At 32.4% G+C, this 25,879-nt stretch overlaps 1 protein-coding gene across 1 annotated transcript in view; it reads left to right on the forward strand.

The window, feature by feature from the left end:
- Window positions 1-220: 220 nt before the first annotated feature.
- BRDT (bromodomain testis associated) overlaps window positions 221-25,879 on the forward strand; it is a 40,083-nt gene continuing 14,424 nt past the window's right edge. The window contains exons 1-14 of the mRNA XM_006919478.2: window positions 221-409; window positions 1,220-1,357; window positions 2,798-2,912; window positions 7,222-7,233; window positions 8,305-8,477; window positions 9,221-9,574; window positions 11,856-11,984; window positions 12,687-12,875; window positions 13,436-13,602; window positions 13,681-13,967; window positions 14,056-14,169; window positions 14,245-14,382; window positions 20,512-20,573; window positions 22,390-22,561. Coding sequence (XP_006919540.1) covers window positions 221-409; window positions 1,220-1,357; window positions 2,798-2,912; window positions 7,222-7,233; window positions 8,305-8,477; window positions 9,221-9,574; window positions 11,856-11,984; window positions 12,687-12,875; window positions 13,436-13,602; window positions 13,681-13,967; window positions 14,056-14,169; window positions 14,245-14,382; window positions 20,512-20,573; window positions 22,390-22,561 — 2,239 coding nt within the window. The remainder of the gene's footprint in view (window positions 410-1,219; window positions 1,358-2,797; window positions 2,913-7,221; window positions 7,234-8,304; window positions 8,478-9,220; window positions 9,575-11,855; window positions 11,985-12,686; window positions 12,876-13,435; window positions 13,603-13,680; window positions 13,968-14,055; window positions 14,170-14,244; window positions 14,383-20,511; window positions 20,574-22,389; window positions 22,562-25,879) is intronic.

A 25,879-nucleotide genomic window follows, 5' to 3' on the forward strand; every position in this document is an offset into this window, starting at 1 on the left:
AAAAGGTTTGTATTTGTTTAAAAATTGGCATTTGGCTTTTTAAAACCCATGATGTGCTTGAAAATGTGATTTTCTTCAATAACACTTTTCAGTTCCTGTAGACACCATTTTAAAAGTACTTTGAAGATAACTCAGATCTTTTTTGTTTTGTTTTTGTTTTTTGTTTTAGGACATATACTTGTAGAAAACATTAGAATATCAGAATTTGAAGCAGTTAAGAATGTCTCTGCCAAGTAGACAAACAGCTATTGTTAACCCTCCACCACCAGAGTACATAAATACTAAGAAAAATGGGCGATTGACAAATCAACTACAGTATCTACAAAAAGTTGTTCTGAAGGCTTTATGGAAGCATAGTTTTTCCTGGCCTTTTCAGCAGCCTGTGGATGCAATGAAACTTAAATTGCCTGTAAGTGTGTCTTAAAATTATATTAGTTAAAGAAAAAGAAAACCCTGTAAAACTCTAAAAGAAATAAACTAATCTTTAATATTATAAAATATATTTAATAAACACCTAATTTATTCAGTACCACTAAAGAATATTCTAATGAGTATTTTTTCCTAAACAACAAAACTCATTCTTCTGAGGACTGAAATTCTTATTTTAACAGTATGTGGTAAATTGTGCTTTCTTATTATAGCTTATGTCACTTGACCTTTTAATGCAGGGTTGCCTGCCATGAATGTCACCTTCTCCATGAAGTCACTCTTGACACTTCCTGACAGACTTAGTTGCATCATACACAGAATTCAACTTTAGGTCTTAGGTTAGGTCTTAGCCATCTGATAACAGAATCACTAAGTAATTTGTAATATAGCTATTAAACCATCGAGTTAAATTGTACTCCAAATTCCATAAGTACTAGTTTATTTTTCTTCATATCCTTCATTTTTTATTTTCCAGGATGGTTCTATTCTTATAATCTTGTGTTTGTTTTCCTTCCTTCCTTCCTTCCTTCCTTCCTTCCTTCCTTCCTTCCTTCCTTATTTCTTTATTTCTTCTCCCTCCCTCCCTCCCTCTCTGAAAAATAATGCCGTGGTGTTCAGCTAGATTTCTCATTACTAATGATTTTAATTTCCAGATTATGGCTTTTGAAAGGTAACCAATTGTTCTCTCTAGTTACAGGTGTATAGTTTCTTAATTTTTTTGTGTGTGCCAATAGTTGTAGTGCATTCATTCTCAGTATTAACGTTTATAATGTCTTCTTGAAAACCATAGGATTATTATACCATTATAAAAAAACCAATGGATTTAAGTACAATTAAGAAGCGCTTGGAACATAAATATTATGTGCAGGCTTCAGAATGTATAGAAGACTTCAATATGATGTTCTCAAATTGCTATTTATACAACAAGGTATGTAAGCCTTATGTTATACTTGCTAATTCTTTGCTGTTATATATAGGAGATGTGTATAAACGAAAGTGCTGATTTCAGATTTCAAGTCTTAATTTGGAGTATTTTACATATTTCTAAGAATAATGTTTTTTCACCAAATTTCATAATTATCGTATGTCAATATTTATTCAATCTATTTGTTACATTTTTGCCTGAATAGCTATAATGACTTATTATGTTTTAGAAAATGTAATACCAATGATAGCTGGTTTCTGAGTAAAGTATCATTTCAAAATGTTCCCTACAGTACTTCTGCCATTTTAGTTATAAGATGATAAACCTATTACACACTAATCTTCCTTAGATCTTAAGAAGCCAAACAAATTACGTACTTCTAAACTATAAAACAAGCTAATGTAAAGATCAGACATATTTTCTGTTATATCCCAGTAGTAGTATTTGCATTTGTGCTAATGCATTAGCCTGTATGATAATGTATGTGGCCATTTTGAACATAATTTTCATATTTGCTTTCATCCAAAAAGTTGGATTTTAGTATTCAGTTTTTCTCCATATAATATTTCTTTTTCCAGGAATAATGCATCCTTTTCAGGCTCTTCTATGATATCTAAACATTTTAAAACTTATATCCCATTTATTTCTTTAGATCTCAAGGTAATTAATTTGATTTAGTTCCCAAGGTAATTAATCAGTGCCACTATATGTGTGTGTGGGTGCGTATACACACACCTATAATTTAAGACTATTAGCCAATGTGAATTTTTAAATAATCAGAACCAACGGTACTCTAAATGTACCATTGGCAGCTTCCTTCTAATTTAACAATTCCAAAGGGTCCTTTCACATTTGATATTTTAAAATAAAGTTCAGTAATTTTTCTGAACTACCTAATTTAGAAATGTGTTCTCTGCTTTACGCCTTTGCTTTGTAATTTACTTAGTTTTGTTTTTTGGTTTTTTTAGTAGTAAAGTAAAGCAAAGAAAGACTTCTAAGCAGATAGTTAAGATTTTAAAATTAAGTTAGTTCTATAGTGTCATTTTATAGCTTAGTTAACTGAAACTTGAATCAGATCAAATCAAACTATGAAGGTACTTTTCATAGCCATGAATAAGTTTTGTTTCAACCTATTTGTGAAGTAGAAAGTCTAATTTCTAATGCTTTTTGTTTTATAGTAGAATTGGTTGGATTATAACTCTTGAATTATAAACATTCTGAGTCCTTTTTAAAAGTTAAAGGGGTAGGATGCTAGAATTTAAAATGTGAGCTGCTTTACTGTTTTCTAAACTTAATTTAGAAGTGTTAAATACTGTTTAATAAATACTGTCTAAGAAGGACTATGTTATATGTTACTGTCTTCTGTAATATAGCCTGAATTATGGAAACTTGGTACAGTGACTATACTGTGTAAACTTATGGTATATTTTATATATTTTCTAGACTGGAGATGACATTGTTCTCATGGCACAAGCTCTAGAGAAGTTGTTTAGGCAGAAATTATCTCAAATGCCACAAGAAGAGCAAGTTGTGGGTGGTAAGGAAAGAATAAAGAAAGGTAAGCCAGAAAAGGTTTATGTTCTCTTTAATATATATATGAATGTGTATATATAAATATAATGGCTAGAACTAAATTATAAATCTCTCAAAGGAGACAGACATCCAGAAGACCTACATCCTATTCTATTGATATAAAGTGTCCATTTAAACAGTCTGCTGAACTTGAGCACAAGGATAGCTATCATGTAAGATTAGGGAAGATTGCATTGATTATGACCTTGGAGCCAGGTTTCTTGTAGTGTGGTTACATTCACATAATAGGCACCCAATAAATCATAGCTACTATTACTATTTTTAGTGGATCTTGTATCTGTGCTATACTAAATAAGAGGGTTAAAATTGCCAATGTTCTCTGTACCAGAAGATCACATAGCTAAGAAAGAAGTGTTACTGTTGGGTCTGAAGGTTCTCTCCTTTATAGTAACTTGAAAAAACTTTAGAGAGGAGTTTATGGTTATAATCATAATATTTAAATAAGGAATTACAAAATTATTCTTAAGTATTCAAATGGATTTTTTTGTAGAGGCTAACCAAGACTGTCATAGGTCAAATGTTGGTTTACTTTTGGACCATTCAAGCTGTAGAACCTTGGTTAAGCTCCTTTACCATTCCATGTTCATTTTCTCATCTGCAATGTCAGAAAAATATTTAGCTTTCATGGTTGTAAATGTATATAGTTAAGTGGCTGGAATATAGGAGACTTGTAGTGGGGTGATGGTAGAGGTTTTTTTTTTTTTAATTTTCATTGAATTTAGTTAAATTTTTTAAAAAGTTCACCCATTTCTCCCATCCTGCTTCTTAGAACCACCAATCTGCTCTTTGTATCTATGAACTCGTTTTTGTTTTGTTTTGTTTTGTTTTGTTTAGATTCCACATATATGAGAGATCATATGGAATTTGTCTTTCTCTGTCTGATTTCACTTAGCATAATGCTCTCAAGGTCCATCCATGTTATCACAAATGGCAAGACTTTATTCTTTTTTATAGCTGAATAATATTCCCTTGTGTATATATGTAGTACAATTTCCTTATTCATTCATTCATCGATGGAGACTTAGGTTGTTTCCGTATGTTGGATATTATAAATAATGCTTCAGTGAATGTAGAGGTGCATGTATCTTTTTGAATTAGTATTTTTGTTTTCTTTAGATAAGTATCCAGAAATGGAATTGCTAGATCATATGGTAGTTCTATTTTTAATTTTTTGAGAAACTTCCATGTTCTTTTCCGTATTGATTGCACCAACTTACATTCCCACTAATAGTGTATGAGGGTTCCTTTTCCTCCATATGCTTACTAACACTTGTTTCTTGTCTTTTTGATAATAGCCATTCTGACAGGCGTAAAGTGATATCTCACCGTGGTTTTGATTTGCTTTTCCCTGATGATTAATGACACTGAGCATCTTTTCATGTACCTGTTGGCCATCTGTATGTCTTCTTTGGAAAAATGTCTATTTGAACCTTCTGCCCATTTTCTCCCTCTTTAATTCCCTCATCCCAACTTCCACCCTTGACCCATGGATGTTGCCATTTCCCCTTAAGAACTGGATCTCTGAGGGTGGGGCAACCCCTCTCACACACTCACGGCGTGCATCTGGGGCCGGGCGCACTTAGGGCCTGGCACCCCCAGTGCACTCGAGGGGCCTGGTGCACCCAGGGTATGGTCCATGGCTCCACCTGGGGTGCGAAACCAGGACCTTCTGCATGCAAAGCAGACATGCTAACCACTACACTGTGAAGCCACCCCCATCTTCTGCCCATTTTTTAATTGGATTGTTTATTTTTACTATTGAGTTCTATAAGTTTTTTACATATATTTCCAATATTAGCCCCTTATCAGATATATGATTTGCAGTTATTTTCTCCCATTCAGTAGGTTGCCTTTTCATTGTTTGATGGCTTCCTTTTCTATGCAGGGGCTTTTTAGTTTGGTGTAGCCCCACTAGTTTAATTTTTCTTTTGTTGCTTTTGCTTTTTGTCAGATTCAAAAAATCATTGCCAAGACCTATGTCAAGGAGCTTTTCACCTATTTTCTTCTAGGAGCTTTATTGTTTTAGATCTTATATTCAAGTCTTTAATCCATTTTGAGTTAATTTTTGTGTATGGTGTAGGATAGTGGTCCAGTGACATTTTTTTTGCATGCAGCTCTCAAATTTTCTCAACGCCAGTTATTGAAGAGACTGTTTTTTCCCTATTGTATATTTTTGGCTCTCTGTCATAAATTAATTGACCATATATGCATGGGTTTATTTCTGGACTCTCTATTCCACTAATCTTTGTGTCTGTTTTTATGCTAGTAACTTACTGTTTTAATTACTGTGGCTTTGCAATATAGTTTGAAATGAAAGAGCATGAAGCCTCTAGCTTTCTTTTTATTTCTCAAGATTGCTTTTGTCAATTTTATCTTTTCAAAGAACCAGCTCTTATTTTCATTGATTTTTCTATTTTTTTTTTTAGTCTCTATGTCATTTATTTCTGCTCCAATATTTGTTATTTGCTTCCTTCTAAGTTTAAGCTTCCTTTGTTCTTTTTCCAGTTTCTTGAGTTGTAAAGTTAGATTGTTTAGGACTTTTCTTGTTTCTTGAGGGTAGGCATTTATTGCTATGAACTTCGCTCTTAGAACTGCTTTTGCTGCATCCCATAGATTTTGGTATTTTTCATATCAATTTTCATGTGTCTTAAGGGTTTTTTGATTTTTCTTTTGATTTCTTTTTTGATCCATTAGTTGTTCAGCAGTATATTGTTTAATCGCTACATATATGTGCATTTTCCAGTTTTCTAGTTTCATACCATTGTGGTTGGAAAAGATGTTTGATATGATTTCAATCCTCTTAAATTTATTAAGTTTTATTTTGTAGCTTAATACGTGATCTGTTTTTGGAAAATGTTCATGCGCACTTGAGAAGAATGTATTCCGTTGTTTTTGAATAGACAATTCCGTAAATATCTGTAAGTTCATTTGGTCTAACATCATTTAAGGCCGGTTTCCATATTTATTTTTTATCTGGATGGTCTGTCCATTGATATAAGTGGATTATTAAGGCCCTTACAATTATGGTATTGCTGTCTATTTCTCCCTTTATGTTTGTTAATATTTGCCTTATAGATTTAGGTGCTCCTATGTTGAGGGCATAAATATTTACAAATTCTGTTTTCTCTTTTATTCCTTTATCATATGTAATACCCTTCTTTGTTTCTTATTACAGTCTTTGCTTTAAATTTACATGTAGTTAGAAATAAAACTTATTAAAAATAATAAGACAATGTATTACAAATGGCAGGTGAAATTACACGTAGTATGTGGTATGGTTCAAAAGAGTGAGAATTTGATTTGTGCTGAAAAAGCTGGGGAAGGCTTTAGAGGTCATAGAATTTGAGTTTGGCCTTGAATGGAACGTAAGAATTGTCTTAGAAGTGAAGATCTAGGTTTGTACAATACTTTTTGTACAGAAGCATTCCACTGCTTGAGTTATGTCATCTTTATGCATAGTGGGAGGGAAACTGTCATATGATGGTAGTCTAAATAATGTGGTTACATTGGTACTTCTATGGCAAAGAAAAAATTAAATTTAGTGTGTTAAAATTGGTATTGATTTATTGATTCAACAAATGTTTGAGTACCTCTTATGTGCCATTGAGATATGTCAATGAACAAAACAAAAACTTTTGTCATCTTGGAGTTTACATTCTCGTAAGGAGAGAGAGACAAACAAACATGATAGGTTCAAAGTAGGTCTCACTGAGAAGTTGAGATTTGAACAAAGAACAACATTCCAGGCGGAGAGATCACTAATACAAAGGCCTATATAACAAGATGTTATAGCAAGTGGAGACCAAAACAGAGTCCCCTTCCCCTCACAGAGCTTTTTATCCTACTTGAGGAAATAGATAAAATTAAGTAATGCAAGTATTCCTTATTATGTATCTGTTTAGCTCCTGAGTTCAAAGAGCAACAGTTGGGAAGATATCAAAAGATGTGAGGATGTCTGAATCTTTTTGATTCCTAGGATTTAGTTAGTAAGTAGTGAGAACTTACTAACTAAAGATTGAGGCATACCAGCCCTATCTTAAAATATATTCAAATCTATCTAGTTCTTTAGTTTGTTTAGCAAGAATTTGGAGTCAAGGATACCTTTATACTGTATGTCAGATATGATAAAGGTGTGGTAAAAATAAGAATAAGAGAACTAGAAAGTGGTGGGAATAGAAAGAGAGGATTGTTTTATGTGGGCTGGCTTGAGAAAGTGACATTTGAGTAAAGGCATAAAGGATATGTTGGAAAACCATGAAGATATGTGCTTCTAGGCAGAGCAAACAGTCTGCTTATGCTTACCAAATTTGAGGACAGCAAGGCCAGTAGGTTGGAGTGAAATAAGTTGAGAGGTAGGGAGAGTGATAAGGAAATGAGGTTGGAAAGAAGGCAGATATAGTAGAAAAAAGGCAGAGAAATCATACAGGTATTTATAAGCCATTGTGAGGACTTTGGCTTTTACTTGGAGAGAAGATTAGAAGTCAGTGGGCATTGAGCAGAAGTGTCATAATCTGATTTGAATTTTAAAAGATCACTTTGATTATTTTGAGAATAGACTATAGGATGAAAAAGCAGAAGGAAAGCCTCTTAGGATGGTATTGCAATATTCCAGTTGAGAATTGATGATGCCCTGGACCAGGTTGATTGCTATTTGTAAGGAGTGTATAGCTGAATTTTAGATACAACAATAGAGCCAGAAGGGTTTGCTGAAGGATTGATACTGAGTTTGAGAGAAAATGGAGTCAAAGATGACTCCAAGTTTTTTGGCTGAGCAATTAGAATAATGGGGTTGCCTTGATAAAAGAATAGACTTTTGAAATAATAAATTTCAGAGTGATATGATCCAAATGTCATAGCATTCTCTGGGAATATATAGGACAGAACATGCATACTTGTTCTTTTGACAGAATCATCTGAGGGATATATTGGTAAGAGAAACACATTCACACCTGTGTCAACCAGTGATAGACTATCCGTAACAATATTGAAGCCCTTTGATATTTATAGAGTCTTCCGAAGACCTCATATGGTACTAGATAGTTTGTCTCCAGAGTGTCCGAAATTTTTGCTTATATCTACAGCTACCTGTTTGTTAGTCTGAGTTTAAGTTAGACATCTTTTTAAGTAAAATTGATAAAAGCCTACCATTAGTAACAGGTTTTAAAGTCTTCAATATTATATCTAAATTGGTCTAACACTATCAGCAAGTGTATGTGAAAGGATTTCAAAGGGGAATGGGAGTCTACCATGTTTATATTACTAAAAAACTGAACTAAATGAATTAAAATAGAATACTAAGAAAAGTGTGTTAGTTTTATATTTTACTCAAATATTGACTCTGGTTCACACTTTACTAGGCACTCAACAGAATGTAGCAGTTTCTTCTGTTAAAGAAAAACAGTCCCCTAAAGCATCAGAAAAAGTATTTAAGCAGCAAGTGATTTCCTCTTTATTTCCTGAAACATCTGTTTCTCCTTTAAATATGGCACATGGTGCTCCATTCAACTGTACCTCACAAACAGTTACCCAGGTAAGTTTACTGTAGCTTTAAAATATTTCAATGTAAGTTTGGTTGTTGTGATGTCTATACATTAAGTTGATATGAAAATTGGTCTTCAGCATACAGCAGTCAATCTTTTTGTCTATATACATTTTGTGAACAGAGACCTAGGATATGAACCAAATTTTAGATTACTTAGGTAGACTTTGAACTGGTTTATTATCTTTGTTTGTTTGTTTGTTTGTTTGTTTCTTTCTTTCTTTCTTTCTTTCTTTCTTTCTTTCTTTTTCTTTCTTTCTTTCTTTCTTTCTTTCTTTCTTTCTTTCGCAACTTGAGTCAAGTTCTGATACTTGGAGCCACAACTATCCTTTCTGACACAGGGTATTTATTTTTCTTTTTCTTTCTATTTTTTTGATCTTTTTTTTGGTGACGTAACTTGTATTGACTCACAATTTGGTGGGTCAACAATGTTTTAAATTTGTATAGCCTAGCTGATTTCAGCTATTCAGAAACTTTTTTTCGTATAACCATGCTGCTTTTTTTTCTTTTTCCTCATTGGGGTATGCAAGGAAAAGAAAATATTTGAACTATTTATTTTGCCTATAAAAGAGAAATTAACTATACAAATATTTAATATGTGGAAGACTTGGTGATAGTAATCCTTTCCTTTTTTTTTAAGCAATAAAAGTAATGATCAAAAAGCTTTGAAAACTGTTGCTCTGAATGTCACATTAATTGTAGTTTTTTGTTTTTGTTGAATTATTTGGGTTTAGGTTACAAGGGGCGTGAAGAGGAAAGCAGATACAACAACTCCTACGACTTCAGTAGTTAAAGCAAGTGGTGAATATTCCCCAGCACTTACAGAAAAAAAATCAGCAAAAATGCCACCTGTAAAAGAAACTGTGCTGAAGAATGTTTTGCCGGATCCTCAACAACAACATAAAGTTGTAAAGAGTGGTAAAGTAACTGAACAATTAAGGCACTGTAGTGAGATTCTTAAAGAAATGCTTGCAAAGAAACACTTTTCATATGCATGGCCCTTTTATAATCCTGTTGATGTTAATGCATTGGGACTCCATAACTACTATGATATTGTGAAAAATCCAATGGATCTTGGAACTATCAAGGTAAATGCTGTCTTAATAGAAGGGTCGCCTTTTATAAAAGTAATTATAAAAGTAATTTTGTCCTTGTAAAGAAATTTAAAATTCATAAAATGATGAAGAAGAAAATTAAAATCAGCAGTAGTCATACCACCTGGAGTGTATCATGGGGACATTTAAAAATGTGTCTTTTTATTTTCTTCAAACACATCCATGATTCTTTACCACAATATTTGAGTTACAGTATATAACTTTATACCATGAATTTTCACATAATATGTTGTGAACAATTTCTCATATATTCAAGAATATTTTTAATAAATACACACTTCTAATGTAAAAAACATTTTTTTAAAGACATTTATGCAGTTTCTAACCCTCTCTGTATTTTTGTTTGTTTTCTGCTGGATTGGTAAATTTTCTGATTTGGAAGCTTTACATTATTGGCAAAATTTATTTTTGTATGTTAACAGTAAAGGACACTTACAAAATTATTAGTCTTCCTAGTGAATGACTACACATTGTACTCCATATCCTTTTTTATTGTCTAAAAATTTGGCTCTTTTAAACAGTCTTGTTTTATTTTTTATCATTAACATTGTTTGTTAAAATGTTACTAATTTTTGTGCTCACTCTCATTTCTTTCATCTGACTTTTCCCCTTGTTTTGTTTTTCTTTTTGCTAAAGTACAAACTTTGTGGCTCTTCCATGAGCGCTTATGTGTCTATATTTCATCTTTATTCTCAACTTTGTTCTTGAATGATTCTTTAACTGACTGGAATTTTAGAATGACAGTTATTTTCCTTCAGAGCTAGGAAGATATCTTCTGGCAACTATTGTTGCTGATAAGAAGTCTGCTGTCAGTCTACTTCTTAGCCCTTTGTAGGTAATCTGTCATTCCTCTCTCTAGTTGTCCATTTAATTTTATTCACCTTGATTGGAAATTAGCCCTTTTGAGCTGAAGCTCATGTTTAAAGTTCTGAAAAAAAACTAACTATTATCTCTTCAAAATATGCTTTTCTACTTTTCCCTGTATACTAACAGACTGAGAGGTCATGAAATATTACCTGGACTAGGTATACCTAAACTGAATATTAAAGGGTAAATAGGATTTAGTAAGTTATAGGACATTCCAAGCTAGGGAAGCAACTTGGAAGGCCTTGAGGTGAGGAAAGTATACCCAGAATACTATATTTAGTCCAACATAGAACACGGAAAATTTGAAACAATGACTAGGGGAAAATTGAGACTGGAAGGAAATGGGCTTGAACATGCAAGACCCTAATTGTAAAGAGGCCAAGAGCTTCCATTAAACATGAAAATTATGTCCTCATATTTGATTCTTAGAATGATTTCACTAGCAGCAATGTGGAGACTGATTAGGAGACAGTCTCTGAAATCATTCCTAATTATGTTTTATGTTTTAGTTTGCATTACTTTAATTACAAATGAGAGGTCTGTCATGTTGCATTTGTTGGTTGGCCTTTTTTATTCGTTTATGAATTGTCCATCAATATACACGTTTCGCCCTGTGGTCTATAGCAGGAGTCCTTAACCCCTGGGCTGTGGACTGGTGCAGTCTGTGGTCTGTTAGGAACCAGGCTGCACAGCAGGGAGGTGAGCAGCCTGCTTGAGTGAAGCTTCATTTGCAGTAGCAACCAGTGCTAGCATCACTGCCTCAGCTCCACCTTAGATCATCTGGCATTAGATTCTCATGGGAGCACTGGTCCCTGGTGCCAAAAGGTTGGGGACCATTGGTCTATAGTATTTTCTTGACTGTTTGCTTGTTTTTCTTTTTATAGTGTTTGCCTAACTGGCTACTCTACATCCCATTTTTCTATCTGCTTTATATGCAGCTACCTAAAAATGTAACCTATGCTGATATTTCTTTTCTGTTCAGTTTTTAATGTTTTTTCTTTCCTAGGAGAATTGTAATATAAATCTTACATTTAGGTGTTCAGTGTTGGTTTGAGTTATCTTTTCATTGCGTTCCTATGATCATACTTGTCTGTCTAAGATTATCTGGAAATATCCTGTTTTCCTGCTTTTGTGATTTTGTTCCTGTTCTTTTTTTTACTTGGAATGCTTTCCTTTATCTCTATTTGTCAAAATTCATTAGACTATTTCAAAGTCTAAAAATATGAAACAGCAGAATTTTAACATTTGTCAAATCTGGATGATGGATATCTGTTTTGGTATTATTTATATTCTTCGGTATGTTTGAATTCATACTATAAACAATATAGGTGCTTAATTAATTATTAAACTATGTTGTTTGTGAATCCTGTATTTTTCCTTAATTTAGAGAAAAATGGACAACCAAGAATATAAGGATGCATATGAATTTGCTGCAGATGTTAGATTAATGTTCGTGAATTGCTACAAATACAATCCTCCAGATCATGAAGTAGTGGCAATGGCAAGAATGCTCCAGGTGTGCTCTGAAAGTGAATTTCCTCTGACCATAATTTAGAAATTTTATAACCATAATTCAAGAAATAAAGAATAACACTTCTCCCTCCAAGTAGTAAAGCACAATTTATAAATTATGCTCTTAAAATTGGGAGGGTGGGTATTTGTTTTTTGGAGATATAGCATCCTTTAGTACCAAATCTTTTAATGAAGCTACCCTGTATAAAGACGCTATTGAGAGAAAAATTAGTGAAGAGGGGACAGTAGATATCTAAGATAGGGTTAGCTGGAGCCCATGTCCCACTGAAGGGAAGACTCAAGGACTTTTGAGGCTGAGCCATTGGGAGGCAGTAAAATGATGCAGCAACCACAGGGCAGGAGATACTTGAAAGAAGGTCCACTGTATAACTTGAGAGGTCTGTCTTATCTGGAGAAAAGGAGAAAAAATGCTAAGGTTGGCAAGCAAGGAAGCATGAATCTTATTATATTTCTTCTGATAAATTTTTTTTTCTAGTTTCTGAGAGATATAATTGACATATAACATTGTACAAGTTTAAGGTGTACAACATAATACTTTGATATACGTATATATTAAAGAATAATTACCACAAGGAAAAATTGAATTGTTGTCAAAAGATGATTCTAAAATGTACCTTTTGTTAAAAGGTAATATTGCTACATTAAATAAAAAATGCAGAAATCACAGTCTAATTTTCCATTATAGGATGTTTTTGAAATGCACTTTGCAAAGATCCCAGATGAACCCATTGAGAATATGCCTGTGCGTAATATCAAAACAGATACCACAAAAACCCTTGGTAGAGAAAGCAGTAGTGAGGCTTCCTCTGAAGATAACTCTTCTGGTGATTCTGAAGATGAACGAGTTCAGCGTCTTGCAAAGCTTCAGGAACAGGTAGCTAATTGTATTATAAGTTTTTATATTCTTTCTATAAGCTGTTACTGCTGTTCTACTATAAAATCCTTTTTTTAGAGTAGAAGCTGTTGTGTTTAGATCACTTAGCAACATTAGCTTTATTTACACATTGGTACATTTATATTGTTTAATAGTCTTTCCTACTAAAAATTCTATATCCTAAAATTCTTTTATATTCCTAACCACAATAAATTGATTTGCATTGATTGAATATTTGCTACTTTTTGTGATAACATGTTAACCTAAGCTCAAGCTCGAAAAATCAACGATTAAAAACTTAGGAGTGCCTGGAAATGTTAATTATTCTTGGTCTGGGTTTAGATGAATACTTAAGTTTATAGGTTGAGCACATGATAGTGTTTGTAATTTAATGTATGCCCTTCAAAATAATGAATTTGCGAAATCAAATAAGCATCCGAAGGAAATGTAACATGAAATGAATTTCGCAAAGGATACTCTTGACTTTTAAGTGCATCGTTTTTTTTTAGTGTCTTTATTTGTTTAGAGCCATGATGTTTAAAGAATTTTTCCTTTATCAGCTTAAAGCTGTTCATCAACAACTACAGGTTCTGTCCCAAGTACCTTTTCATAAGCTGAAGAAAAAGAATGAGAAGTCTAAAAAGGAAAAGAAAAAAGAAAAGTTTAATAACAGTGATGAAAATCCAAGAAAAAAGTTTAAGCAAGCAAAATTAAAGCCCAAGAGCAAGTAAGTATCTTTTATGATGTCTTATTAAAATAACAATATTATTTAAAATAAATTCGACTAATTTAATTTCTGTTACAGTCAGCCAAAGAAGAGCATACAACAGCCCTTTGCTCTGAAATCTGAGGATGATAATGTTAAACCTATGAACTATGATGAGAAAAGGCAGTTGAGTTTGGATATAAACAAACTCCCTGGAGATAAACTTGGGAGAGTTGTTCATATAATACAATCAAGAGAGCCTTCACTGAGAAATTCCAACCCTGATGAGATAGAGATAGACTTTGAAACACTGAAAGCAACAACACTAAGAGAACTAGAAAAATATGTTGCTGCATGTCTAAGAAAAAGACCACTAAAACCTCAGGGTATGTATTTCTGTATGTTAGTAGAAATCGGTCTGGTATTCATTAGTTTTGAGTTATGTTCACTCTTTTTTTGTCCTAAATCACACAGGTAAGAAAATAACGAAGTCCAAAGAAGAACTTCATTCACAGAAAAAACAGGAGTTGGAAAAGCGGTTACTGGATGTCAATAATCAGTTAAATTCCAGAAAACGTCAAACAAAACGTAGGTGGCAGTTTTCAAATGTTCCTGTGAGTATTTAATTCTTCTGGCATTTTAATGTGTTTCCCTATTTTGTAGCTGAGAAAACTCAGTTATCCAAGGCTGTTGGAAGTGGTTCCCGATTGAGTGAAAGCAGCAGCAGCAGCAGTAGCTCATCAGAGTCTGAAAGTAGTAGCAGTGATTCAAGTTCTTCAGACAGCAGTGATTCCGAATCAGGTTAGCTGTCCCCTTAAGTTCACCTCTGTTTGCGGGAAAACATATCCTGTAATATTGAGATTTACATTTTGAAGAAATGTTTGTTACTTACCCATAACCTACAGCTTGGATGCCTCACTTATTATTTAATTGCATGTTGATGATCTCACTATTTTCCTTAAAAGAGATACTGTGTAAAATGAAACTTCATATTATATACATATGTCTCTTATAGGCTTGTAATGTCTAAAATAATTTTACTAAAGGTGAGATAGTCTCTTAATATATAATAGCAGATCTTAATACCAGAAAATATCAAATAATACAATGCTGATCTTTTTATAAAAGATTATTCGAGGACATCTTTCACTTTACTCTTCATGTTAGATCATTCTAATGTTGCAAAGTATGTCCTGTTGTGACAATATATTCTGAATTGAATAACATTTTCAATTAAGAAATCAGTCATTCTAGAAACTGTAAAGCAGATTTTTTTCACGTCTATGTTTTCTTCACTGTAGAATATTATCCTCCATTAACGGAAAAGTATACTTTAAATTCAGATTCAGTTATGCTCAAGTACCATATAACCTTGTATAGTTTATTGTCACCTGTATCAAACTTAACTCATTCATGTTTTCTTAGTGCTCTTTCATTGATGGTTATGTAGTTGACAGGTAATCACTGTCCCAATGACACTGACTTGACAGCGGCATTCTGTCGTTGTTCACCAAAAGGCAAATTCAGAATATAGAGCACTTTTGTGCCTAAAATGTTGCCTTATTTTAAATGAGATGTTTCTTGTTTGTCATGAAATTCAGTTTTCTTTTTTAAAAAGCATCCACATAGAATTTTGTCACATCAGGAATTCTAACCATTTATAAGAATATTTTTCTTATTTCAGTCTGTAAGGATCTGCTGGCTGGCACTACTTTCTGTTTTCACTTTTGTTTCTGTTTAGTTTGCATTTATGTGGTGCTGATTACTGCATTTTGTTTTTATGTTTATAAAGTACATAGTGGTAAACATTTTTGTTAGAACAAACAGAACTTTTAAATTTGTTGGAATTTCTCATACTAGAAAAATTTTAAATTAATTTAGGGCTCTGATTATACATTATTTCCTTATATTTGACTTTTAAGCATGAAACAATGCTGGAAAAACTAAGTTGCATTTAGTATTTTAAATTGTAATTAGCATTTGTAATTTCATCGAATAAAGCATTTGTGGCCTAATAAGTTAGAGCACTTTGTCTTTTATTTGTAGGATAAAACTCTTTATTACTGACATTCTTGTTTAATGTCATCTTTTTCAAGTAATGGGCTGCTTTTTAAACCATTATTGTTAAAATCCAAGTAGCAAATTTTTATATTTCAACTTACATTATGATAGTATATAGATTTGTGACACTAAGGTCAGTTTGTTTTCTAATATGATAGTACAAGTTATCCTTTATCTTCGATATTTTCATTGTTTTATGAACATTCAAACTATACTTCATTGGAAAAATACTGTATATGTATATTATAAATTGCAAATGCAATGCCTAACTTAATGGAGAAAAACAATTATATTTTTGCTTAATAAAATAAATTAGTAAATAAAGCAATAAGATCTTTTGTCCTAAATATTAACTTCAGTTGTACCCATTAAAATACTCTAAGGCTCTTAATTTCTAGGGTATAAGCTACAAGCATTTTTTACTTTCCTGAGAACAACAAAAACTATAAATAAAGGGATTATGAATTATGAAAAATAATTGTCAGACCATATCAATAATAGTAACTTTTGTAAAAATAAGTAAAGCATCTACCATATTGAATTATGCATTTGACATTTTCGAGGAGCAGATGACCAATCCCAAACCTGAGGTTCAAGGTGGGGGAAAGTGGGACTATTTACTGAGAAAATGTGATTTTTGAGAATTAGATATTAGCAAAAATTTTATTACATAAGTACAAATTAACTGAAAATATAAATTAGGTTTTCTATCTTTAAAATTTATTACAATTTCGATTATCAGGAATAGGGCTCTAAATTAACTTTTTAAAATTCCTTGATATTATTGACTCTTAAGGTTCTTCTTACAGCTATCCTGTATTATGAATTAGTCTCTCTTTACTGTAATATCATTTTGTTTAGGTGTACCAAAATGTTTTAAGGGCAAAATCTATGAAAAAGATTTAAGTGTTGTACATAGTTTTAGAGCTGTTTATTCCACATTACTTAAATAATTATCTTCTATGTATTCTCAGACCTTATTTAGTGCATCTTTGAGAAGCATGGACTTAATTCTGCTTTGCTAAATAGAATAAGTTAGTGGCAGAGTGGTGATTTCCAAAGAAAGTTTTATATAAAAAAATTCTTGATCATTTCAAACAAGATATTAAGTCAGTTCCAAGATAAAGTTGTAATGAAATCCCAAATCTTAAAAAATATAAATTAGAAATCTGTGGGCTGGAAGCAGTACTTAACTGCAGACTTCACTGTGATTTGATCTTATATTTAAATTGTATTCTGGTCTGACAGCATATGCAAATTGTCATGTGCAGTTAAGTCAAGAAAATTTAGTAAACATTGGTATAAATACAAAACCTTTCTAAACTATTTTTCATAGCCATCAAAAACTAACTAATAGTCAGATCAAAGATGTAAATGAGGCTTGACAATGAAATGAATTCCAGCTGCATATATCCCATGTAAGCTAGTCTGCTAGTATGTACACATAAGCTATTGAGAGTTTTCTAATGCTCAACATACTTGGCTATGTTGAGTGATGTAATAGAGAGGAATAAAATTAGTAGATTTAATCCTGTGACTAATAATATTACTGAGAAACAATCAAATAAAGCAGTTCATTGGTAGTAGTGCTTTTTAGATTTTTTTATTCAGTTAGAGTCGACATTCAATATTATTTTATATTTGTTTCAGGTGTATAGCATAAAAGACATATAGGGTAATAGTACTTTTGATTGAAACTTTATAGGAAATGACTTCAGAAACTGTCTAAATGTAAGCTCAGATACTTGATTAGTGTGGAATAAAATATTTTTCAGGAATATATATAATTGCTAAACCGTTACACACAAAGAAATTCAATGGTTATAGCATCACTTCTTTACCTGGTTAAGACAAAGTGAATTTGTCACTTCATACTTTGGACTTTTTGATTTTTTAAAATAATTTTCCTTAGTTATGGGCGAGAAGATAGAAGAAAATAAAAATTTCTCCTTTTAGTGCTACAACCTAGATCTACTGTAGATATGACGAGGATGTGATTTTTTTTTCATACAAGGGAAAAAGAGAAAAAGGGCAAACATCGTTTTAGTCTAGATTTTGTTTTACTTTTTTAGGGAATACGAAATGACAGTTTTGGAGTAATTTTTGCCGTTCAAGCTAGAAAGTTTAAGAGAATGATTAGAGTTTATCATTTAAAAATTTTAAACTTTTATTAGGTTCTCATCAAAGTGTTTTCAAAGCACCAAAAGGATAAATTCAAGACTCAGGCTTGATTAAAAATTTGCATATATTGAGGTTCATACTTGAGCCATGAGCCTTATAAATTGTGATGAATCAACCCGAATGTGCTGCCATGTTTAAGAACTATCAATCTAGGTTTATTTCTTTTGTTTGTTTCCACTTTCTAGCTCCAGTAAGATGACCTTGGTAAAAGGAATGGGTAGTTTTACAATCAGTTTGTTCTTCTATATTAAAATAAGCACCTAGCAATTCAATGAAAATTGCTAAAACATTCTTTAAAGGGAGCAAATTTTTTCAGTTCAAAAACAAATTGCTTGATTTTAATCAGTAGAACATGGCTTAGGCAAGGTTGGGCAAATCCTCTAACATCTGGACATTTTTTCCCATAAAATAAAGTAGCAGGACCAGGTAGTGACTTCCAATCACTTTTCTATACCCTGTCCTATAGAAGCGTGATTTGTTTCTCCAATTTAAAAACCTTCAGTAATTTTTTCTGCTATATATGGCATTACATTCTGGTTTTGCATTATAGTATTATACTCGTTTTAAACATCTAATTTTTATGTCCATATTGGTTTGCTGGCAATATTTGGTATCTCTGGAGCATTTATCTCAGTGCTTTGATCGGTGATGGATATTAAACAAGCCCTTTAATCAAACATCAGATTCTAGCTCTTTTTTTAATTCTATTATTAAATTTTTTGCCTTAGTTTAAAATGAAAACTTTCCAATTAAAATTTTATATTGGGGCTTGGAGAAAATGTGAAAATAGAACATATTACATAATCTGTATAATATGGATTTATTTAGTAGTTCACATATATCCAATTTATCCTCATAAGGTAGGTATGCATGCTATCACAGATCCCTGGAGAATGTAGTTGACAGAGTATACGTTGTCACCGTAACACTCAGTTTTGTTTATGTTTGCAAGACCTGGTAGGGTTTCTTTGCTAATTGAAATGTGATCTTAAACTTGATAGTGAAAATTTCAAAGGCCAGGAACTCATAAATAAACAGAAACATGCAATTTTATGTTACTGTGTTTCTGGAGACTCAACCATGTAAAATTAGGATGAGAAGCACAATGCTAAGTTTTAGGCTATCATTATTCACCTATCTATATAGTATGTAAGACTTTTATGATGCATACTGTATTAAGCGGCTCTAACTTTTTTTAATCAAAAAAATTTTAATCTAGTGTCTTCAGGTTTTGAGGTGCTATTTTTAATAATAATTTGGAGCTTTAGTTTTATATGTCAGAAAACCAAGATAATGCCCTTGAATTTTTTAGCAGAACACTTAACGTGGTATGTCATATTTTTATTGTACTTAAGACTTTTTATCATAATATAGTTTAGATACATATTTGAATAATTTAGATGTATAGATGTGCGTATATTATATGATAATATTAATGAAGTCTGTTTTTCTTTGTTCAAAGATGAAACCATAATTTCTCCCCTAAATGTGAAAGCTACCTGGATCTATACCCTCAATCCTTGCAGTCTATCTTCTCTTCTCCTACCTAACTCCCAACACTTAAATAATACTTAGTGGAGTTCCATTAATATGGTTCATGTCATTTTAAATACTTGAATTCTTTAAATTAAAGCACGTTATTAAGTGGCATTTAGCAATTTTAACAATGTCCAGCATCAAACATTTTAGGAAAGGAAAGAACAGTAACACATCCAGTGGAAACTGATGGCATTTCAGGAGGCAGAAGGTAATTATTAAAATTAGAATGTTTTAAGTTTGAATAAGATTTGGTGTTGACCAGCCTTGGTGCCCTGGAGCCTGAAGCAAATAATGCCCAGGGTGCTCATGAAACCTGGCCTGGAGAGATGGATCAGGGCATTAACCAGTCTGATGCTTTCCCACACTGACCTAGGCTTGTGATTGGGGAAGATAGCACCAGAATCAATTTTAGGGTACAGAAAGAGGAACCTATGAGCACCGTGTCAGAGAGATCTCTTTTTATACTTATTCTACTACCAGTTCAGCAGTAAAGGTACTTGTAAAGGTAAAGGAATTCCTATAAAACCTGTTTGTTGCCATACAGTTGAGGCTTCCAAATAGCTTAGAAGTAACTAGAGTATTAATTAGATGGGATCTTTATTATAATGCTTAGCCAGTAGAGCAGACTTTTTTCATTCAAATAGCTTCACTTTTAATAAAAGACTGTATCCTGTCAGATTAATAACATACCCTTCTCTTATAGTAAATTATTATTTTAATTAAACCCCTTATGGCTATATTTATGGCTACTTGGTAAAAGATGATTTTAGTATAATTGGTACTACTTGTTTGAAATCTTTCTGTTGTTGCTTGTTCCTTTTTCAACTATCACTTATTCAAGCTCTTTACTGTAAAGTAACACTCTGTTCTTTTTTGCCTAAATGAAACAAATTGAAATTTGTGAGTGGATATTTATTCCATTATGTGGAAAAGAACATATCCCCTTTAAAAGCAAGTATTCCTTTAGAAATTTTGACTGATTAAAAGAGGGCAAAAACCTGGTAACTATAAGAGCCTCTTGATTTAAGAGGTTGGTGTTAAAGGCATTTTATCAAGATTACCATTTTATTTCTAATATGAAAAAAATTGTAATTTAGATGTAATTTTAAGCTAACAAACATTGAAATATTTATTTATATACATTTGCAGAAATGTTACCTAAATTTACTGAAGTTAAACAGAATGATTCTCCTTCTAAAGAGAAAGTAAAGGTAAGTTATCCTTCATTTTACATTAGAATATAAAAACTATGTTATAACTCACTGGTATAGTAGTAGATTTATGCACAGTAAGGTGGAATTTCTCAAAAAAAGGTAGAAAAGGAATGATAGTTAGGGTTTCTGAAGATAAAGCTTATAATTACCAGCTATTTTAGCACATCTATGTTATGTGGATGATATGCTTTGAAAAGGATACAAGTGATTTTATTTTATCTTTTTTCTAATCCGGATTATCATCCTCCTAAAACTTTTAATCCTTTGTACCTATCCCAAATACAGAATTACAAGCATATGCCTTTATTAAATTACAAACTTATTTAACAACACTTAACTAGGTTAGGAGAATACAACATAAATGACACTGTCTTGAGGAGCTCATAAGAGATTGTATGATTATTGCTATAATCTATATTCATAATTTATTGAGAAAATGAAGAAGGAATATATATATGCTTAAAATGGGGTTTAAATACAGGAAAAGGGAAGAAATGGTTTGTATACTGACATATCAATGAGTATGTTGTTAGTATATTGACTTACAGGTGGTAAGTATTCTAAAGAGAGGCAAAAAGGCACAGGAGGTGGTATGTTCAGGGAAATAGGCAGCAGACCGTATTTGTGAGGGATTAGTTGGCTTGAGAGATATAATAGGGAGAGCTTTGAACATGTAGGTAAGGGATTAATAATATTTAATTTGATAGGCAGTAGTGAGCTCAAAGGCTTTTGAGTAGGAGAAAGATACAGATCGCCTACCTTGCCATAGGTACTAGCAGAATCAGAAAGTTATATCAAGTTATAAATGAACTTTGGAAGCATTCTCAATACATGGCATGTAGAATGCTACCTTTATCTATTTGTGGCCAGAATATTTTCAGTGTCACTCAGTGAAGAACAAAATGCCCATTTATGATATAAGAGGAATATATTTATAGGATCATGAATATATATATATATATATGTGTGTGTGTGTGTTTGTATGTTTCAGAAAGTGATTGTTTTGCTGATTTAAACCTCAGCATTTGACTTCAAGCTTTGGGCTTGGGTCTACATTATTTTGGGGATGAATATTCTGATGGCATGACTCTTTTCAAGTTATAGGTATTCAAATATTTGCCTTATCTACTCACTACTCTAACCCCTTTATTAGAAGAAAAAGACTATCTTATACTACTACAACTCAAAGCTTAGTAGATGAGGTACCTGGGCTTTGATACCATAACTTAGCTTGTCACTGAATAGATGTGAGATTTTAGGCAGGTTGCTTTCATTATATTTAAGTCCTATAACTGTAAATGAGGATAATGATAGGATTATTGTAAGAATTAAAGAACTTTAAAAGGCTTACCCTGGTGCCTTGCATATTGTAAACATTAAATAAGCGTTAGCTATTATAATAGAACTTTTACCTAATAGTTACCTGAGTAATGAATCAGAAGTTGTCGACCATCATGTGATTTTTAAAACCCCTGCTCCCAGATTATATCTGTAATTCAGTAAGGAAAAGGAAGCGAAAGTGGATTTGTTTCTTGATTTGGTACAAGTCTGTGTGTACTGGTAACTAAGATCGTAAGCTTTGACTACTTCTACTTAGAAGCTATATGATTGCCAAGGCATTTAATCTCTCTAAACCTTAGTTTTCTCACTTATAAGATAGGAATAATTATACCCTATAAGTTCGTGTGTCTTAAATAATATCATTTTCAAAGATAATATTAAATTATATCTTCTTGTGTTTCTATTTTCTTAGTTATATTTCTTGTGTGGTTAAAACTCTGAAAGGTAATTTCATTTAACTTTGTCTTAACAGACACAGTCTTCTATGCAAGATACACTCTCTTGTTCTGCTACCCTTGTTCATCAGACTACCCATTCAAGTCGAACACCACCAAATCACCACCAATTAGCATTTAATTACCAAGAATTAGAACATTTACACAGTGTGAAAAACATTTCACCTTCACAAATCCTGCCTCCCTCAGGTAAGAAATCAATGAGTAAATGACTGCAGTTGAGAAACTGACTTCTAAGTCTGTATACGAAAATGCTAAAGTCATCTAAATTGTTATGTATCTGAGATACTGAAAATCATAACTAGTAAATTCCAGGTGAGAAATAATCACTGAAGCACATTGTTAGATTATCTGCTTTATACCCGAAAGTACTCTTTTCATTTGAATGAAAAATTATTTCTACAGTTCACATGCATTTTACTTTCATATACATTATATACATTGGCATGTGGGCCATATATTAAAATCTATCATTGCAAGAGCCCATACTATCAAGTTCTGAGCAGACTTGGGAAATGTTCAGATTTCCATGATGCCCATGTCTATATGGGTTGGAAAGATAGGATGGAATAAGGACAAGATATTTAGAGATTCCATAGATAGAAAAATGAAGTTATATACATTAGAAATAGTTTACAGTTAAGGAAACTTGGGCTAGAAATATACCCATCCCTCAATTTACACGGATTATCTGTTCCACGCATCTTTTTTTACACTGAAGAAAACCGTGTAAAAGAGTCCACCACTACGAAAAAAAAAATGCTAAAGAATAGAGAAGATGATAAAATAGAAGTCTAGAAAGAGAAGTTTTAGAAGAAAATCATTGAGAGTATCACATACTACAAAACATTAAAGTAGATGAAGAATGAGGAGAGAGAATTAAAATTGGCCATGTGAGATTTTTTGCTTTTGCAAAAAGCTTTTTTAACGGCCATTGTAATTGTGGCAGAAGCCAGATTGTTGTAAACTGAGAAGTAATGGAATCTGAATATAAACCAATCTTTCACGAAAGTTTGTTGGTGAAAAGGATAGGATGAGAAAATGACTGTGGCTTTTTTAACACTAAGATTGTGTGTGTGGTGAGGGGGATGTAAAACTGGTAGAACTTGTTTTGAGTTTTTGAATTGGAGAGATTTGAACGTGTTTGGAGGTTGATCAGAAAGAACAAGGTTAGAGAACAGTTTGTTTTCATTATAGTGAGTTCATAAAAGAATGGTAGGGATAGCCATGAAGAAGAACAAAGACAATGAAAAAAATGGAAAAAATGTAGTCAAAGTGGTGTTCTGTTTAAGAAGACAGCTTATCTATGAAAAGTCAGGCTTTAAATATATGTCTTCAGTCGTGATCAGTTTATTGTATTTCTTCCATTTCTGTTTATATTATTATGAGTAACATAATGTGTAAAGAGAAAGTTTAGAGTGGCTGGCTTCTCTACTGCATAACCAATTTTTTCAGAAGCAAAGTAGTTTGCATTTGCCAACTGTAGATGGCACTATGCCCAAGGGAAACTGTAAATGTGTATAAGCTATAAAATGTATATAGAATTTTACTTTCCTGGAGTTTAATCTTGATGAAAATAAATTTATTTTGGTTAAAGCTTTAAACAAAAATTTAAAAATTGTTTACTGAAGTCTTCTTACTGAAAAAAACTTAACAAAATATTAAAGTAAAAGATTTTAAAAATTGAATTTTTAAGTGTTACCAGTTGTCTTCAAAATCTCTGTCATTATCTCTACATAAACTAAAAGATGTCTAATTTTTTTCCTTAAAATAAGTTGAAGTTTTTAGCCACAAAGGATTACTACCTTATCCTTGTAAGTTACTCTTTATCCAGCTCATAACAAAATCTTCACTTGATTGTATTAAGAATTTTGTTTAAAACAAATACTTGTGCTGTCATATAAATGTGAATTACCATGGCAAGTGAAAAGGTAAATCAAGAAGTTTGTCATATAGTAGGAGAAATAAATGACTGGAATATAAACTAAAATTAATATGCCGTAAAAGAAGCAAAAATGAAATTTAAGGAGGTGAGGAAGACAGTTACCTGATCTCTTTGGCAGATGTGTATTTTACTGAGTAAGTATCATTCGAATGGGATGCTGGAAAGAAAAATAAGACTTATCTGTGTATATCCAGGATAGGAAGGCATTTTGTATGGTGGAAACAACATGAATGAAGGTATTTAGGCAACCAGTAATTCAATGTGATTAAAGCTTTGGTTGAATAAACAGGACTACAAGGAAATAAATTTAGAAAAGTAGACCATGTTCAGGTCATAAAGAACCTTGATATCTAGAGATTTTTGACATAATGGTAATGATATAGTTGGTAGAGAGCCAGTAAAGTTCTTTTGAACAAAGAACATGCTTCACGGTAATTAATCTGCCAATATTTTGTAGGTCAGTTGAATGAATGGGGCATAGAGACCAGAGAAGGTGAAAACTAACTGGGCTGGTGCAGTAGTAGGAAGAAAAAATGAAATAAAATGATGGAAGGAAAGAAAAGGGGAAGTTGAAAGAATCACAAGGGTAGAATGAGCAGTCCTGCAAAAGATGAATATGTTAAGTTTCAATAACAAAGGAATATAGCTGTGGTGGCTCAGGATACTAACTGGGTACTGGTCCAGGTTGATAGACCTGGAACACAGATATCTGAGGAAAGATGAGTTTTGTAGTGTTTTAAGGTACCAGAGAGTCATCCACATGAACTTTTTCTGAGAGTTGGACTCTTGACTTACTTTTATGCTCCTGTGACACTGTTCTCTTGACCATCCCATTCTTGAATGTTCCTTGTAGATGCTTCTATTTACCTACCTTTAAATGTTAATAATACTCTAAGCCACATCATTAAGCATCAAATCTTTTTACTTTACTCCAGGGCTTTCCAGCCATGTTACAAAGCATAGGTTTAGTAAGCCAGTGATTCTCTCACCTCTCATAGCAATAGGCGTGGAGGCAACTTCCTATTTACTCAGGTGTGCCATACATTAATTATTTTCTACTTATTATGACATGTAAAATGTTGGAAAGCAGTGATCTATGTATTCTTCCTGGGTGATCTCCTTGGTGTCTATGACTTCTAGTCTCATTTTTACAACTCAAGCATCTAAGCCCTAGGTATGTTTATACAACTCTACTAAACATCTATTCTTAAACATTACATAGACATATCAAACACAGCATGTCAAAACTGAATTTGTACTTTTTAATTCCTATATTTAAATTTTTCCTCTTTAATTCTTGATAATGGCACTGCCAGCACTTACCAATTTAGAGTCTGCAAACTGAGTATTTTGGGTTTACTTTTCTTGACATACATACCCTTTCTACTTAAATAATATCTGGCCACAAGCAGAGAAGGGATGTAGTTCTGTACTTATAGCTTTTCTCCCTGTTTTTCCATTCCTCGTTGAACTGAGAAAACATAGGTTCATTGGGCCATGTAGAAACATACAAATTTAAACACTGTTTTTTCATTCATACATCCTTTGACAATATTTTGTCT

Source organism: Pteropus alecto, unplaced genomic scaffold (assembly GCF_000325575.1).
Source record: "Pteropus alecto unplaced genomic scaffold, ASM32557v1 scaffold25, whole genome shotgun sequence".
NCBI lineage: Eukaryota > Metazoa > Chordata > Mammalia > Chiroptera > Pteropodidae > Pteropus > Pteropus alecto.